The 16,632-nt window shown below is 32.5% G+C and overlaps 2 protein-coding genes across 2 annotated transcripts in view; both read right to left on the bottom strand.

Annotated features, from left to right (window-relative positions):
• The window catches only part of LOC145076315 (uncharacterized), a 30,237-nt gene extending 29,180 nt beyond the window's left edge, over nucleotides 1-1,057 (bottom strand). Inside the window, exon 1 of the mRNA XM_079022239.1 lies at nucleotides 339-1,057. Within this exon, the coding sequence (XP_078878365.1) occupies nucleotides 339-1,057 (719 nt within the window). The remainder of the gene's footprint in view (nucleotides 1-338) is intronic.
• A 10,111-nt stretch (nucleotides 1,058-11,168) lies between these two features.
• HGO (homogentisate 1,2-dioxygenase) lies at nucleotides 11,169-14,696 on the bottom strand. Its single transcript, XM_079020819.1, has 9 exons — nucleotides 14,426-14,696; nucleotides 13,574-13,804; nucleotides 13,413-13,492; nucleotides 13,147-13,314; nucleotides 12,890-13,065; nucleotides 12,458-12,527; nucleotides 12,153-12,307; nucleotides 11,695-11,778; nucleotides 11,169-11,557 (listed from the first exon to the last, which is right to left on the bottom strand). The coding sequence occupies exons 1-9, from the start codon at nucleotides 14,620-14,622 to the stop codon at nucleotides 11,333-11,335; spliced, it is 1,386 nt and encodes a 461-aa protein (XP_078876945.1). The 5' UTR covers nucleotides 14,623-14,696; the 3' UTR covers nucleotides 11,169-11,332.
• Nucleotides 14,697-16,632: the final 1,936 nt, after the last annotated feature.

Below are 16,632 nucleotides of genomic sequence, written 5' to 3'. Positions count from 1 at the left end.
TAAGACTCAAGAGCTTATGATATTGTTCACTTGTGAAACAATATGATCCATCATTTCCAGAGACACTAGAAATAACACCAGAAGAAGAGGCACTACTAGAAGGAACAGAACAAGAATTAACAGAAAAAGTCTTATTCTAATTTCTTTGATTATCACTAATAGACTCATTTCTAGGTTTAAAATATGTTGGATAACCAATCAGTTTATAACATCTGTCAATAAGATGTCCCTTAAGACCACAATTCTTACATTGCAAATTTTGATTTCTATCTCTATTAGAATTAGAACTCTTTTTATCATTAAATCTACTATTAAATGCAGATGATTGAGTTTTAGACACATTAGACAAAGAAGTCAAAATTCCACTCTTTTGATGAGACTCCTCTCTAGAAACAATTGAGAAAGCAGTTTTAACATTTGGAAGAGGTTCCAATAAAAGAATATGACTCTTTACTTGATTAAAAGAGTCATCAAGACCATTTAAAAACTGCATTAGCTTCATAAGTTTTGAATGATCATTATACTTAGTAGCAGCTTCACAAGTACACTCAGCAAGATTAGTAAGACCATCAAACTCTTTCCAAAGTGTATCTAGTTTGTTAAAGTATTCAGACAGAGAAGATCCATCTTGTTTAAGTGAATTAATTCGTTGATGTATATTGAAAATAACAAACCCATCAGCCTTATTATAAGTTTCAAAAAGTTCATTCCAAATGTCTACAGCAGATTCAGAATAAGCATGCCCAGAATAGATTGACTCGGACAAAGACCCAAGGATCCAAGAACACACTACAACATTAGCAGGTTCCCATTTTGAATACTTGAGTTCATCCTTAGAATCATTTATTACAGTTGCTTCTACAAACCCTAGTTTATTTCTAGCCTTAAGGCTCTTTATCATAGAGCTACGCCATACACAAAAATTAACGGTCCCAGTCAATTTAAAACTCACAACTGTAGTTACAGTATTATCATACGGATGTATATAAAGAGGATCATCGTAGTTCACATAATCAACCTTTGAACTACTACCAGTCTCAGGAAGAGAATCAGTCATATTCACACAAAATTAAGCCAAACAGAAGAGAACAAAGACTACTATGGTCCTTATATGTCCAAAGGGTCACCACAGTATGTCGGGGCCCAAGACAAGAATCATAGAGTAAAAAAACAACCACAGAGAATCAAGAAATAATAACTGGCGTACACAAGACAACCAGGAGCTATAAAATCTATAGCTAGAATAAGAATTAAAGGGAACAAGAAAACTCTCACAGAGCTATAAGCTGATCAGATGAAACGGATCGACTCCTATTGCTTCGTTCTCTTTTACGGGATAACGGTGATGAAATCCGTTATCAAGAGTTATTTCAGAGAATAGGATTAATCGACCAAAGAATGATGAATCAACTTGTCGATCAAGGATCTCCACTCGACGATGACAACAATCACTCAAGGATCTCCACTTGAAGACAAACCTGCAAGATTACAAAGAAACTCGCAGTACCAGAATCTCAAAAAAACTAGAAGATGATCCAGCTGATCAAACCGATGATCATCCAGATCAACAACAGAAACCACACTACAAACCCAACAATGAAGATCTACAAGGATCTAACCAAGAAAAAACACTAAAAAAAACAATAATACCTTTACGAAGATGATCATCAAGCAGAAATCGAAGCCCTAAAGCTCTGATACCATGTGAAAAAACAAAAAATCATCTTCCTTACATCATCATCTATTATATCAATTTAGGACAAATAGACAGATGGTTTTCAGATACTTACAAAGAAAACCTCACTACATAAATCCTACTCCACACTCTTAACAAAACTCTCATCCTAATCTATTGATTAAGAACAGACGAAGAACAATTAGGTTATACAAACCCTAACGTCTTATTACACACAGAGAGAACTAAGAGACTAACAAAGAAATATCTAGTGAATAATGACGAATCAGTCTTCAATCCATCAACTGTGACAACCCAAAATTTTCATTTGTACAAACTCTACAGTCAAACACTTCAATTAAAAGTCAAATTCATTTCTGCTAATTTGTAGCTCGGTTTAAAGTCCGTTTGGGGTATTTTTAAATATTTATTCTTTGAAAGAATAAACGAAAGGAAGTATACTTTAGGATTAGTGGTACAACATTTAAGTCACAAAACTCCAAGACTTAGGATTTTTCGGCCCAAATAGTGTTTGGACCGAAAACCCTAAAGGGTATATAAATGACACTTAGTCATTTTTACCATTCTTTTCCATTTCCAAGTCAAGAACAATCTCCCTCAAGTATCATCCAAAGATTTTTCGAGATCTTCAAGATTGTAAGTGTTTCCTTCCATGTTTAGTTGATCTCTTCCATTATCTAGTGATCTTACATGATTTCATCTGTGAAATCATTCCATTTTCTTAGATCTTCAAGTGTTCTTCAAGAACACCAAGAACACACACTAGTGTTTTAGTGCAGAAACAACTCTATAAGCCTCTAAATCGTAAGTATTACTCTCCTATACTTGTTATCTAGTTAAAACTCTTGATTTAGGACTTGAAATCGGCACTTATCCATGAAAAAATGGAGTTTTCGGTTTAGTGTATCTCCTTAGACCGAGAACCCTCATGAAGGGTGTAATATGACTCTAAACCTTTCCTAAGGCTAAGCATGAACCCTAGAAACCGACCCCATTGAGCATGACTCTTGAAAAGCATCATTTTTACAAGAGTTGATGAGTTTCGGTTGAATCTCCTTATACCGAGAACTCTATGACCGAAAGGTCATATGGATCGAGAATTCCATGACCAAAAGGTCATTTGGACCGAGAACTCATTTGGACAGAGGACCCTAAGAACCGAATACCACTTGGACCGAAAGCTCCATTTGGTAGCTATACACTCCTTTTATGCAATCCTAAGAGATTGTAACACTTCTATTTAAGAAATTCTCAGTCCTAAAGGAGTAATACTTTACTTAATTAGTTGTATAAACACTAATTACATACATATATGTGTCTTTATATGCTAAATAGGATCCGTGGGTGCTTAAGTATTCACTTGACACTTAGCATCTTTATTCTGATCTTACATTCGCATCACTCACTACAGGTGAGTTCATACCCCCTTAATCAACCTTTTAAATGATTTTAAATGCTCTTATGGGGGGATACAAGTTGAATATCATAGTTATTATATCAATCACATGTGATTAATAACTATCAGTCGATGGATTTAATATACTTTCAAACTGTTTTACCAAACATACGACTTCATACTGCTTATCAAACTATGTTACATGTTAAACTCCTTATCAAATTCACTTTTGTATACCAAACCTTTCTTTTACAGTTTTCAAACTTATATATTGTTAAAACCATGTCTACTACATATATAGTTATATAAATAAGGTTTGAAGGACTTAGGACTGATAACTCACTTTACTTCATGTTCCTTGTTTGGTTGTGGACTTAGAGTACCCAATTGTTTGTCCAAGTGTTGTTGAATCCTTAGGGCTGTTTGGTAGCATCTGAAGTATTCATATCTGGATGATGTAGAGACCTGGATGATGCAGAGGCTCTGTATGAATCAGTATCTTAATGATAAATTGATGTTTGGTCAGTCATCTGAACGTTTGTCTCTTAATGATGAAAATGACCATTTTAACCCTCTAAACTATTTGTTGTTGTTTGACATGACATTTAAACGCCTCTATTGAACGATACCGAATTTGTAAAAAAATATAAATAAAATACAAAACGATATATAAAATCCAAATTAAACATTAAAAAAATCCAAATTAAAATTTACAACATCTAAAATTGTATTATGTTTTCAACCTTTGCTAAATTCTTCCACCAGTTCGCTTTCAAACTACTCCCTTCAGGTCCATAAGCTATAATTTCTTAAATACAAGCTTCAAGAAATGTCACACCTTCTATCTGTTTCCAATTAATTCTAGACATTTTTTGTGCCATTGTGCCCTCCCTAGTATTCAAAATCCAGCAGGTTTCAGCATGCAATTTTGAACAGGTTTCAACCATTTTGAACTTTTTATTCATAACAACAAAACCCAACAACAACAGAGCAGCAAAAATCGAGCAAGAACATAACAGATTTCGAGCTTGAAAATTTGAACAACAACATAGCAAAAATCGAGCAAGAACAACAGAGCAAGCAAGAACATAAACCTAATTTCACACAAGTTTCAACAAAGAAAGAAGAAACCTCAGCAAAAACAGATCAGAAACAAGCTTCAAGTTGACCAAAAGTATGCTTAAAATATCGATTTAACAGATTTAGGACATGAAACAATCAATTTCACAGAAATCGATTAGCCAAAGATAAGAACACAATGAACAAGAGATAGAGATAGAGAGAGAGAGAGAGAGAGAGAGAGATAGGGGGAACATACCAGCGAGGAGGGAGGTGACGAGGACGGAGGCGGAGGTGGATTGGCATTGTTGCAAGTCCGATGGCAACGTGAGAATCACCAAGAAACAGAGAACGATGTCGATGGGAGAAGAGGGGGAAAGAAAAAACAAAAAAGAGGCGAACGTTTCTTTTCTTTAGGGTTAAGGGTATAAGATGGAAAAAATTTCATCCAGACTTGTTATCACATCTAACCGATCAAAACCACTTTTACTTATGTCTGACCGATTAAGAGGCTGAGAAAACTCCAACCAAACGCTCTGAATCTGAATGATTCAGATCTAGCCTCTTTATGATATCATTAAGAGGCCAAACAAACAGCCCCTTAGTTATATATTATGTATATATGTATAGATTATAAAGACTTTTATCTCATTTCAATACATTCAGTCATACAAACAAGTCTACTAGTAAACTATAATAGGTATAGTTTAGGGTTATACACTTACTACTTCTAGTCCAATGAAGCATACAAAGAGTCAGTTCATTCATGAGTCACTACTTACTATTATGAGAAACTATACAACGATACTATTATGAGAAACTATACAACGATACTATGATGAGAAACAATACATTCACTACACAAGTACATACATTACATATACAAGTATACTATAACATAAATGTGATCCACTGTATCGGAGCACGTCTTCATTGCCATGGCCCGAGTTGTATCCAGAATCTCCTGGAGGGAGAGCGTGAGTTTGCGTATAGATCTATACTGGATTGACTATCCTACACCTTGTTGCTAGCTACAGTGGGACCTGTAGGTCTTCGGGTGCCAAATGTCATTTCTTTTGACGACTTACATTGTCGTGTTCATAGTCGATAGTATGGTACAATTAATCACATAATACCTTGATATAAATCCGGTTTAAGGTAGTTAGTACAGCAGTAGTTATTATAATACAACACTACAGTACTACATTAATTTACCCTTTACATTTATTGGGTGATCACTTCACTTAAACGTTAATGTACAAACTATATTTTGAAAATGATAGTTACACTTAGGAAAATTATACACTTTTACAAGAAACAAACATACATAACAGTTGTGCCTTGGTAGAAGGCTACTTTTAGTAGAAAATATACGATTTTCTAGGAGTTACAAACTTTTACAAACATTTACATACTTTTACTACAAACGTTTACAAACTCGTACTTCAAACATTGTTTCAAACATTTTGATACAATCATAGACACTAAATACTTATGAATTCACTAGCTTTAATGTTGATAAACTCTTTCAAAATAACTTGTATTCTTAGGTCATCAATAGACAGGTACCGATGCCAGCTGTTGAGAAGATGGAGCGCATACAAGACCCATCTTTTATTTTGATTCATATTTTGGTGTCTCATAAACTACAGAACACACTTGTATTAAGATTATATATTTAATGTAATGGATGATGTTGTTTACTTGTTTACTAGTATACTGTGTTGTGATACTATACATGACGTCCTCCGCCCCAGAACGTTTCCTCCGTTCTTGGTTTTGGGGTGTGACAACAACATATACTCCGGGTAAACGGATAATATGACCCGCGTGTTAACCCGTATGATTAATAAGCAGAACCTTCAACCTTAGTCCACAACTTATATTAATTAACACTATCAATCAATATACTCTAAATTCATATCAAATCTTATCCATATAACTTCCACATAACACCCTGCACAATCTCAAATGACAAGTTTGTAACATTGATTGTAATATTGACAATATTTAACAGCACGGTGTCTCAATTGAAGGGTAAGGGAGTGAAGCTTAAATATATTTGTAAAATGAGAGTTGGTAATGGTAAAAAAAACTAGATTTTGGAAAGATGTGTGGTTGGGAGAAGCTTCCTTTTGTGTCTCTTTTCCAAGATTATACTTGCTAGAGTGTCATAAAGACGTGTCTAGTGTTGAAAAAATGATTTACCCTTTAGTTCAGTTTCCGCAGGAGTCCGAGGGGAGGGGCGAGAGTGTTCAAGAGTAAGCTCTTGGCTTTATTCAGTTTCTTTATCTTCGACGAAGGATAGGTGGGTCTAGTTTTCTAATAATCCAGGCAATCTCTTGGTTGCTTCAGCCCATTCCTTGGTTAATGGTCTATTGTTACATGCTTCTTCGGTTCTTACTAAATGGTGCGTCTTCTTCCCATCAAAGTTAATGTTTTTGCTTGGAAGTTGGTATTAGACAAGCTTTGTACTCATCCTAACCTTTCGAAGAGAGGTTTGGATATTTCGAGCTTATGCTGCCTGATTTGTAGTAATAACGTGGAATCAGTTAGGGTATATTTGGTTGTGGAAAATTTTCCAGTTTTCTAGGAAAATTTTCCAAAAAAACGGAAATTTTAAAACGCATGGTTGGTTCAGTTTTCTAAGAAAATGAAAATTTTCAGCTTTCCAATTTGTATGTAAATTAGAAAAGTGATTTTTATAGTTTTTCAAAGTTTTCCAAATTTCTAATATGGAAAATGAAAACTCCACCGGTTCCAACCAAACGCATTTTTTAAAATTTTCATTGAAAACTGAAAATGAGAACGCAATTTCATTTTCTAGAAAACATTTTCTTAAAAAATGAAAACAATTTTCCACAACCAAACACACCCTTAATATGTTCTTTTTCTTGTCCGTTGGTGTTGGCTCTTTTGGAGAAAACAATGAGATGGTGGGGTTTAAATTGTCCCATGAACTTTTCCCATGGTGATTGGCTTGTCTGGTTCGGGAATCTGCGTCTTCAAGCAGTTTTCTTGGTTATGTGGTGGCATATTTGGAGTTTTAGGAACAAGTTACTTTTTGATAAGGTCATTCCTAAAAAAAGCCTTGTTTTTTAGAATATAGTTAGGCAGCTTATACTTCATGTCATAGTAGGTGGAAGGATTCATTTACTTGAGTTTGTTGGTTGCAAAACTCATCTCTTGTTGTCATGTGAAGTTGTGTTTTTTTCTAGTTTCTTATTAGTTTTGTTTTTTATAAAATCTTCGTTGTTCTAAAAAAAATGAACTCACAACTTTACTAAGGTCTACTAGATGCTTTTTCTCCGGCTATCAAATTTTAGAAAAACAAACTATTGTTTTTAGGGCTGTAAACGAACTGAACATTCAGCGAACTGTTCGTTAACCGTTCGGCGGGAAGTTCGTTTATTTAATAAATGAACGAACATAAACACAAATTCTCGTTCGTTTAGTTAAACGAACGAACATGAACAATGATCTTGTTCGTTCAATTATGTTGTTCGTTTACATTTGTTTATGTTCGTTCGTATATGTTTTTTCAATGTTCATATATGCTTAATTGTATTTGATTTCATTACTATATTATATGTTCATTTATGTTCATATATGTTTGAATTATGTTTGTTTATCTTTATTCATTTGTATTCGTTCATTTATGTTCGTTTAGCATGTGCACGAACATAAACAAACAAAAATGAACAATGCAATTTGTTAACCGGACGAACATGAACAACAAAACTCGTTCGTTTATCAGTTCGCATTCGTTCATTTGTTTGGCTAACTTAAACGAACGAATATGAACAAGCCATGTTCGTGTTCGTTCGGTTCGTTTACAGCCTTAATTGTTTTGATTTGATTTTATAACTCTATTCACTTTATAGTTAGTAATCAGATAATATAAGGTTTTTTTTTAAAAAAAATTATTATCGAAAGTATCTTAAGAAGAGGCCATTTAAAAGTTCTTGGTGAACTGTTTTTCAGCAACCCAAACCCGTTGCGAGTGTCATCGGTGGAAGAGTTTTGTGCGACTCATGTTAGTGGAAAGGGAATATCGTAACGACTATTTACATATTTAGTCCTTTAAGTCTAGAGGTGTTACTTATTTCGGTCCAAGGGCAAGAAAGTCTTTTTACATTGGACTCAACAGAAACGATATTAGCCAAAATTACCAAAGTAGATGAGCTATGAAATCACAACCATTGTTTGTGCTAAATCTCAAGACTTACACTAAAACTATGATAAAGTATCAACCAGTGAGACCAAATACTATGAGAATAATATTAAAGAAAATTAATCCAAAATACTCCATGGTAGTCCAAAATTTCATAAGAGCGATATCAAAAAGATTAATACATTGAAGTCCATAATACTCCATCACAGTCCCTAGATTTCATGATTAGTGCTCAAGTATGTCCGATTTAATTGAGGTGGCAAAATAAAAGCAAAAAAATATGATTATCGAAACGGGTTATCAATAATACCACCTAAGACAAGTTTTAATAACAAACTAAAAACGTAATTTAAGAAATATTAATCAATGTCTTGTAATTGTTGCACGTTTCTTGGTGGATGTTTCTAAAATTTCAAAATCAATACTAATTTCAGTTGAAGATAAAACATTGTCTATATTTTATATTTGTTTGTTTCGAGAATCATCTCAATGTGTGTACAAACCATAAAAGATATGTCAACCTAAAAATTATCATATACTATTCAAATAAATAAATAAATAATCTCCAGTAAGGTGTGTCTATAGACACATGTTTTTGTTATGTGGACTCTCACTTGATCAAAACAATATGTGTTCAAGATTATGAGAAATTAAATATTCTATTATATTTTATTCCTATTAATCTTCCAATCTATTTAAATGATGACATGTGTCATATTAGTATGCTAAAATATCATTAAATTTTATTAAATGAACATTAAATGTTACATATTTTACTATTTTATTGGGTATGAGGATATATAGAAACAAAAAGTAGGATGATATTTAATTTCTCCAAGATTATATATTGATTGAGTAGTTGCAAAGTGGTTGCACGGTTAAAGACAACAATCAGATGAATTTCATTTATGATCTTAACTTCTCTAATATATATTTAGGTGTTTTTTTTTAACTTTCCTTTAATATAAAATATCTCCTATCGAAAAGTATGATATTCTAGACCTAAAGCTTTAGTACACTAAAAATGAAAATGCTCGATGAAGGAAAAAGAGTAAATTACTTTTTTTTTGTTTATAAAGTGAAGATGTTTTATGAATTTTGGTCCTAAAAAATCTTTCTTGCAATTTTGATCATTTCTTATAATATATTGGTCTCAACTCCAAAACAACAGTTTATTTTAGAAAAATAGATTATTGTTTTGATTTGATACCAAAATATTTTTATTGCAATTCTAGTCCTTATTTGAATTTTTTAAAACTATCTTTGTTCCAAATAAAATGACTATCTTTTTGGACCAAATTTATAAAATTCAGTTTTATTCGTGAAAAAATAGTCACTTGACTTGAAGAGAAGTGCTATAACTCTATTAGAACATCAAATAGAGATCACACTTATGAAAAGAAAAAACGTTTTCGAGACCAAATTGCATAAACCAATATCGAAGGCCAAATATGTAATTTACTCTATAGTCATTTTACTTGGAATATGAACCAACAAAAAAAAATATCAAAAAGCTATTGAGACCAAAAGTTTTCTTAAAAATAGAATTATACTAAAAAACCAGCATGAAATTTTCAAAAAAAAAAAAAAAAAAAGAGTAAAATACCTTTTTGGCCTCTAAGTTTATTGATTTTACGATTTTGGTCCCAAAAAAATTAATATAATACTTTTGGTCCTTATTTGATGTTTCATAACAATTTTGCTCCGTATTCCAACTAAATTAACTATTTTATCCATCAATATTTTTTAAAAGTATACAGTTATTTATTTTAGGGTTAATTTTGTATTTATACGATAACATTTCATATTTTTCACGCTTTATGAAATGGTGTTGTTTTTTATACAAAAGATGAAAAGGTATTTCTAAAGAAAACCAAATCACATGACCACTTAACTTGAAAACCGTTAGATATATGGCATGTTTTTAGGTTAAGGGTGGGAGAAGATGAGGTGGAGCACTTTGAGTGAGAAAAAACGATAATATGGCTTAGACATCACCAATTCAAAAAGCTTCACAGACGCTCAGTGTTGTAAAACTCACCGAGTTGGCCGATTACTCTTCAGAGTACTCGTTACTCGATCCCTTACCAAGACAAGTTGCAAAATCCCGAGTACTCCCCGATCGACCCCTTACTGAACTCAGCAATGTTATAAAATCCGGTCAACTCGGTGATTAATATGTATAATATAATTAATGATTTATTATTTAATACACTCACATGTGATTATTACTACATATATATCTTAAATGTTCAGTAATTATTTACGAAATGAGACCATTAGGTGTTTTTTAATTTTTGTGTATTCACATGTATCTAATTTTGTTGTATATTTCTTTCAACTTTTGATTTTGACTTTTGATTTTGATATATATAATGTCCCTAAAAATATTTCTACATGAATTGCCGAATCCGAGTACTCCCGAGTACTCACTACTCGGTAGTCGGTCGAACAGGTATCAAGTAACAAATTCTACAACCTTGCATACACTCACTTTAAGTCTAACAATCATAACATGTGGCTTTGAGGATCCATATATAGGTTTCACAATCATATAAACAAGCTCAATAAAAGTATATTTAACTGATAAATAAATAAATAAAATAATATTTACTTGAGCTTGTTAATTCCATGAGAACACCTTCTCCAATAAATAAAAAGCTCCTATTATGGATGCTTATGAATTTTAGTAACTTTGATGCGTTAATTTCATCAAGTTGCAAAAGGTTTTTTTTATTAGTAAGCTAAAATTTTGTAGGGGTTCACTAGCAAAAAGTATGATCCAGGAGACCAAGTAATTAGATTAAAGCGAAAATAAAATTGCAAAGTTTAAGTTGGATTCATGTACAAACACAGTTGTAATTTTATTTAAGTTCCCTTCGTTTATGGTTAATTCTCTACAATATGTGCCTCTATTCCTTTATGATTATATGTACATAGGATTGATTCATCATCTACAAACACAACATTTACCATTGATTCCCTAGAAGTAGAAGCAACAAGTAAACTATTCTTGAATTTCAGGATGCCCATTATTATTATGTGAATTACGCGTGTTGTTGGGGTTAAAATGTGACTTCAATCCAATCCAACATTGGTAATAATCATGATCCACATACGATGATTCAAGAGCCCATGGGCAAATACGTGGCATTAGACATGATTCAAACATGAAGGCCATTGTGTCCCTTATTCTATGTGGCCCAACATTATCACCACCCGCAATTGTCGCCTATAGACAATATAAAAAAAACTAGATACCATGAAATGTCAAAGTATAATTATAAAAAAAAATATATTTAATTTTTTAAAAAAAATATTTAATTTAAGAGTATATGAATAAAAGTAATTTAATTCCAAGAAGCTTACCTCGTAGGTTTTTGTGTCGGGACCATGAGGAGTCATACAACTATGAAGACTCGCACCACCAGGGAGAAATCCGTCCGCTTTTGCCTGAAAATGTCATTTCTTTAGTTACTATCAAAACAAGACGGGACAACGACTCACTCTCTGATCTTTTTTCTGTACAAAAAGACGTAAATACCCTCATCATCAATCATATCCCTACAAAGTTTGTCCAGTCATGTCCTGAACTGTCATGACGTCATGTCCAGTCTAGTCGAGTCATGACGTCATGTCTAGTCTAGTCGAGTCATGACCTGAACTGTCATGACGTCATGTTGTGAACTGTCATGACGTCATGTTGTGAACTGTCATGACGTCATGTCGTGAGCCTATCTTGTCCAGTCATGTCATGTATTGATCTGTCATGTCATGTCTTGATCTGTCATGTCATGTCATGTGTAACAAATGTAGTGGAAGAGTACCTCGTATCCTCCATGGATAAGACCCATAAATTCACTCATACAATTGCGGTGGTAGTAAGGAGGTCTAAAAGTATGCTCCGCCACCAACCACCGTGGAGGAAATATCACAAAATCAAGCAATGCAACCCCAGGTTTATCAGTCGGTGCGGTCAACACTGCATTAAAATTTACAAAATGAATCCTTTATTATATCATCATCAAAATACATTGCTATTTCTTACACTTAACCCATATCATAAAACATATAAATCAATCTTGTAAATGAACAAAAATTATCTCATTTACTAAAAGAAGATCACACTCACCCGTGTTTATTGATGGATCACCATGGTCAACCAAAACCGTATTATACGGGCAAAACTTGCTTAGATCATACTGCAAACAAAATACATGTAAATCTTTATATATATACTTAGATATAGAGTAAATTACAAGTTTGGTCCCTGAGTATTGTTGAATTTTGCAATTATCATCTCTCTTGAGGTTCTTGCGACATTTTTGGTTCATATTCCAAGTATAATGACTATGGTCCTTGGATATAGGCTATATAAAAATCAATTTACTTGATACAGGGACTAAAAGCGTTATAAAAACTTCAAATAAGGAGCAAAATTGTACGAGAAAACTCATTGGGACCAAAATGGAGAAAAGAAGCTATACTCGGGGACCAAAAATGTAATTTACTCATGATTGTAAATCAAACATACATAAGAAACTATAATGAAAAAAATGTGTACCTTATAAGGGACATAATTGCCATGCCAAGCAACAACATTGAATGGTGAAAAATCTTGTCTAGCAGTAAAAAGTTCACCACCAAATTTCTGTATAATTGTATAACCTGGACGAGATTCCTGTTCAAATGAAGCTGTGGGGACAAAAAAATCCTTTGGGGAAGCAAGCCCATTTGCACCTAAAAGCAACACCAAGTTAAAAAAGACAAAAATACCCTTATAGAGATACAAGGGATAGTTCATAGTAGTAGGTTAATTACCTATTGGCCCAAGATCAGGGAGTTGGAAATGAGTACCAAAAACTTCAGCAACATAACCACGTGAAGGGCCATCTGGTAAATCAATAGTAAATCGGAATCCTTGAGGGAGGATTACAATTTCACCAGGTGAAACTTGTAGTTTTCCACATTCTGTAGTGACCCACAACCCTAAAAATAAAAATGTTTTATTATAATTTATAAATTTATAATCACAAGTTCCATAATCATGAAGGGTAAAAAGATGCGTTGAAAATGTGGACACTTACTTCCAGTTTGAGGAACTATCAAGAAGTCGCCATCTGCATTGCAGAAAGCAGAGTTTTCCATAGATATGTTTGCAGTGTACCTACATGATCATGAAGACAACACTTAATGCAGTAAACGAATGCCAGATTGTATAAGGTACAACATTTGAAGCATATGTTACATGTGAATGGCGAAACCATGTCTAAGGAATGAACTACCAGCTCCACATACAGAATAGAGCCCATCAACAAAGTCTGTTGGTTCATCAGGAATATCAACAGGTTTCCATCGAATTTGTGTGGGGTTAATTGCACTGTTGACCTGGCTGAATTCACTTAGTAGCTTCTCATGTTTGGGAGCTCTTGGTTTAAATGGTTCGTGTGTGACTGAAGGTTTGATCCGATATAGCCAACTGTTGAAACAGAAATAGCATGAACATGTGAAAAAATTGGATGTTGCGAAAATCATAAACCAAATCTTATATGAATCAAAATACTGTGAGATGTAACAATTAGGCGCCAGTATTCATGTATTTTGAGTTTAGTATTCAGCAATTAGTATGTATATGATTATATGAATCCGATGCAAATTGGAAGTTGGTTGAATTTGTAGAAGGCATACTCTTACAGAACTTAAATCGAAACTAAATTTAAACGAATAACGGTCGATTAGATTGATCAAGCATAATGAACCAATGATCTACGATTATCAGACTAGTGAACCAAGTTATTTTAACAATTTACATCTTACACGACTCTTCAGATATACTTCCCGACCAAAAAACTAAGTCACAGAACAAAGAGTTGTTCACTCGAATTTGCATAAGCAATACCTAGAATCGCAAAAGATCGAATAGCAACTTCATGTACAACGATTAACTAAAATCGGTATGGATAATTGTGAATATTAACTTCAAAAAACAGGAAAACAGTAGAAGAAGCAGAAGCGTGATTTAATGGAACTCTTCCAATACTAGAAAAGTTGTTTAAACAAAAATATAAAATGATGCGTATAAAGTGAGTAAGTACTGGACCTTCGTTGATTGAGCTTGCGAGGAGCGGTGAAAGAGGTGCCGGAGATCTGTTCGGCGTAGAGACCAAGGGGGCAAACCAGTGGACTGTTTTGACCTTGAGGGAGAGCTCCGGCTATCGCCTCCGATGAGAAGTGGTTTCCGAAGCCGGACTGGTAGTCGGAATCTGCAGAAGGGAAGTCGGAAGATTTGGGAGCCATCGAGAACAGGAATCAGAAGAAATGAGGGAAAAATAAGATTCAGTTCATTATAAACGAACTAAAGGTGTCACGTTGGGAGGGAGATGCAGATATATACTGACGTGTAGTCGATAGTCTTCGCCGTCAATAAATGTTATACCGAGTAGAAACGGCTAATCACATCACATATCAAAATAAAAAGGAAATTAAGTTTTTTTTTGAACGGCAAATGCATTAAAGATTCCAATTAAACCACGAGATAGAATTAAACTTCGATCTATTTTTAATCCAATTGAAAGCAAGAATTTGAATATCATCTGTCGTCTTGAGATGCGAACATCTCTTCTTCTTAAAAACAAAGTCATTGCGAGTTCTCCATATACACCACAACACCGACTATGTTAACATCAACCTGAGCTTCAGTCTCTTCTTATTAATGCCCGAGGAAATCAAAACAGTATTTTTAAGCTCATCATAATTATTGGGAATGCTAGGCAGTAAGTCACTCCAATTACTAAACCAAGACCATATCTTCTTTGAGAACGAGCACTGTGAAAAAATATGCTCAACTGATTCCTCTATTTCCCTGTAGAAGTGACAAGTAACAGAATCCAACAAAATTCCTTTTTCCACAAGCTTGCAAGCCACCGGAATTCTATTGCAAAGCAGCCTCCAAACGAAACAATTCACTTTAATTGGAACCTATTTCACCCCATGAAAATCTCACATATGATTATGGATATCCAAATTATAGAGAAAATATTGGAAATTAAGTAATCTCACCATTTTTTGTGGTTTCTTTTTTTTTTAAATAATCATTTAGATTTTTTTTTAAATGACCTTTTTGTTCGGAATGTATTCTTGATTTGAATTTTGAAATTGGTTAACAAGTAAAATGATTCAATTCGGTAACGTGGTCCTCCTATATATAACACTAGACGAATTCCCGCGCGTTGCGCGACAAAGATTAAAAATATATTGTTAAAATATTGAAAAATATATGTTTAAAATGATTATGTTATTGTCATTAACTTTAAGATAATATTTTTACACTAATATATATATATATATATATATATATATATATATATATATATATAATTTTTAATAATAATATTCATTGACATCAATTCACATTCCTCATTAATAGAATTAAATATAATTATCTATTTAGTATTATATTTAACAATTATTATTATTGATTAATTATATTTTTACTTATGCGATCATTTTCTAATTTCAATAATGATGTTCATTTAAAATACAATTTATTTATAGCTAAATGTAATTTATAATTTGATGTTATTATCATTTAAAATTGTTATTCATTAATTTTAAACCACTTATTATTAATAATAAGTTAAAGAAGTCTTTTAAGAAACACTTAATATTATTATTAAAATGTGAAACATACACTAAATAATAAAGTGTTAAGATAGACAATTTGCATTTCAAAAGAGTCTTGCATGGATAATATGACATATCTATGTAATTTGATTTTATTATTTATAATTATTGCTTATTAATTTTAAAACCACCTGTTATTATTAATAAGTGAAAGAAACTTTTAAAAAACACTTATTATTATAATTAAAATGTTAAACATATACTAAAAAGGTGATAAGATAGACAATTTGCATTTTAAAAAATGCTTACATGGATAATATGGATAATATGACATATCCATGATTTTTAATTAATTATTGTTTTGAAGCAACATGAACATACAAACATGTATACAATAGTTAATTAAATATTATATATATTACCTTTCATAACATATGATCGATAATATGAATCTAATCTAATTTACATTAAAATTTCAACCATAACATACAATGATATTTTGAAAAGAATACTTAAATCAAGAAAAATCAAAAAAGAATTAGTATATAACAAATTTATAAATTAAAAACTTCAACATAATAACATGGCTCGAAAAATTGTTCAAAGCCCTCAAACCAATACAAAAAACTTTAAACTTGTTTTCTTTGTGAATTTTGTATGTGATTTGTATTTGTGTGTCTACTT

The sequence above is a fragment of the Lactuca serriola genome, chromosome 9 (assembly GCF_051521515.1).
Source record: "Lactuca serriola cultivar US96UC23 chromosome 9, Lser_US96UC23_V15, whole genome shotgun sequence".
Classification (NCBI taxonomy): domain Eukaryota; kingdom Viridiplantae; phylum Streptophyta; class Magnoliopsida; order Asterales; family Asteraceae; genus Lactuca; species Lactuca serriola.
Note: the sequence above shows the minus strand (reverse complement) of the source record. Positions and strands in the feature narration are given on the sequence as shown.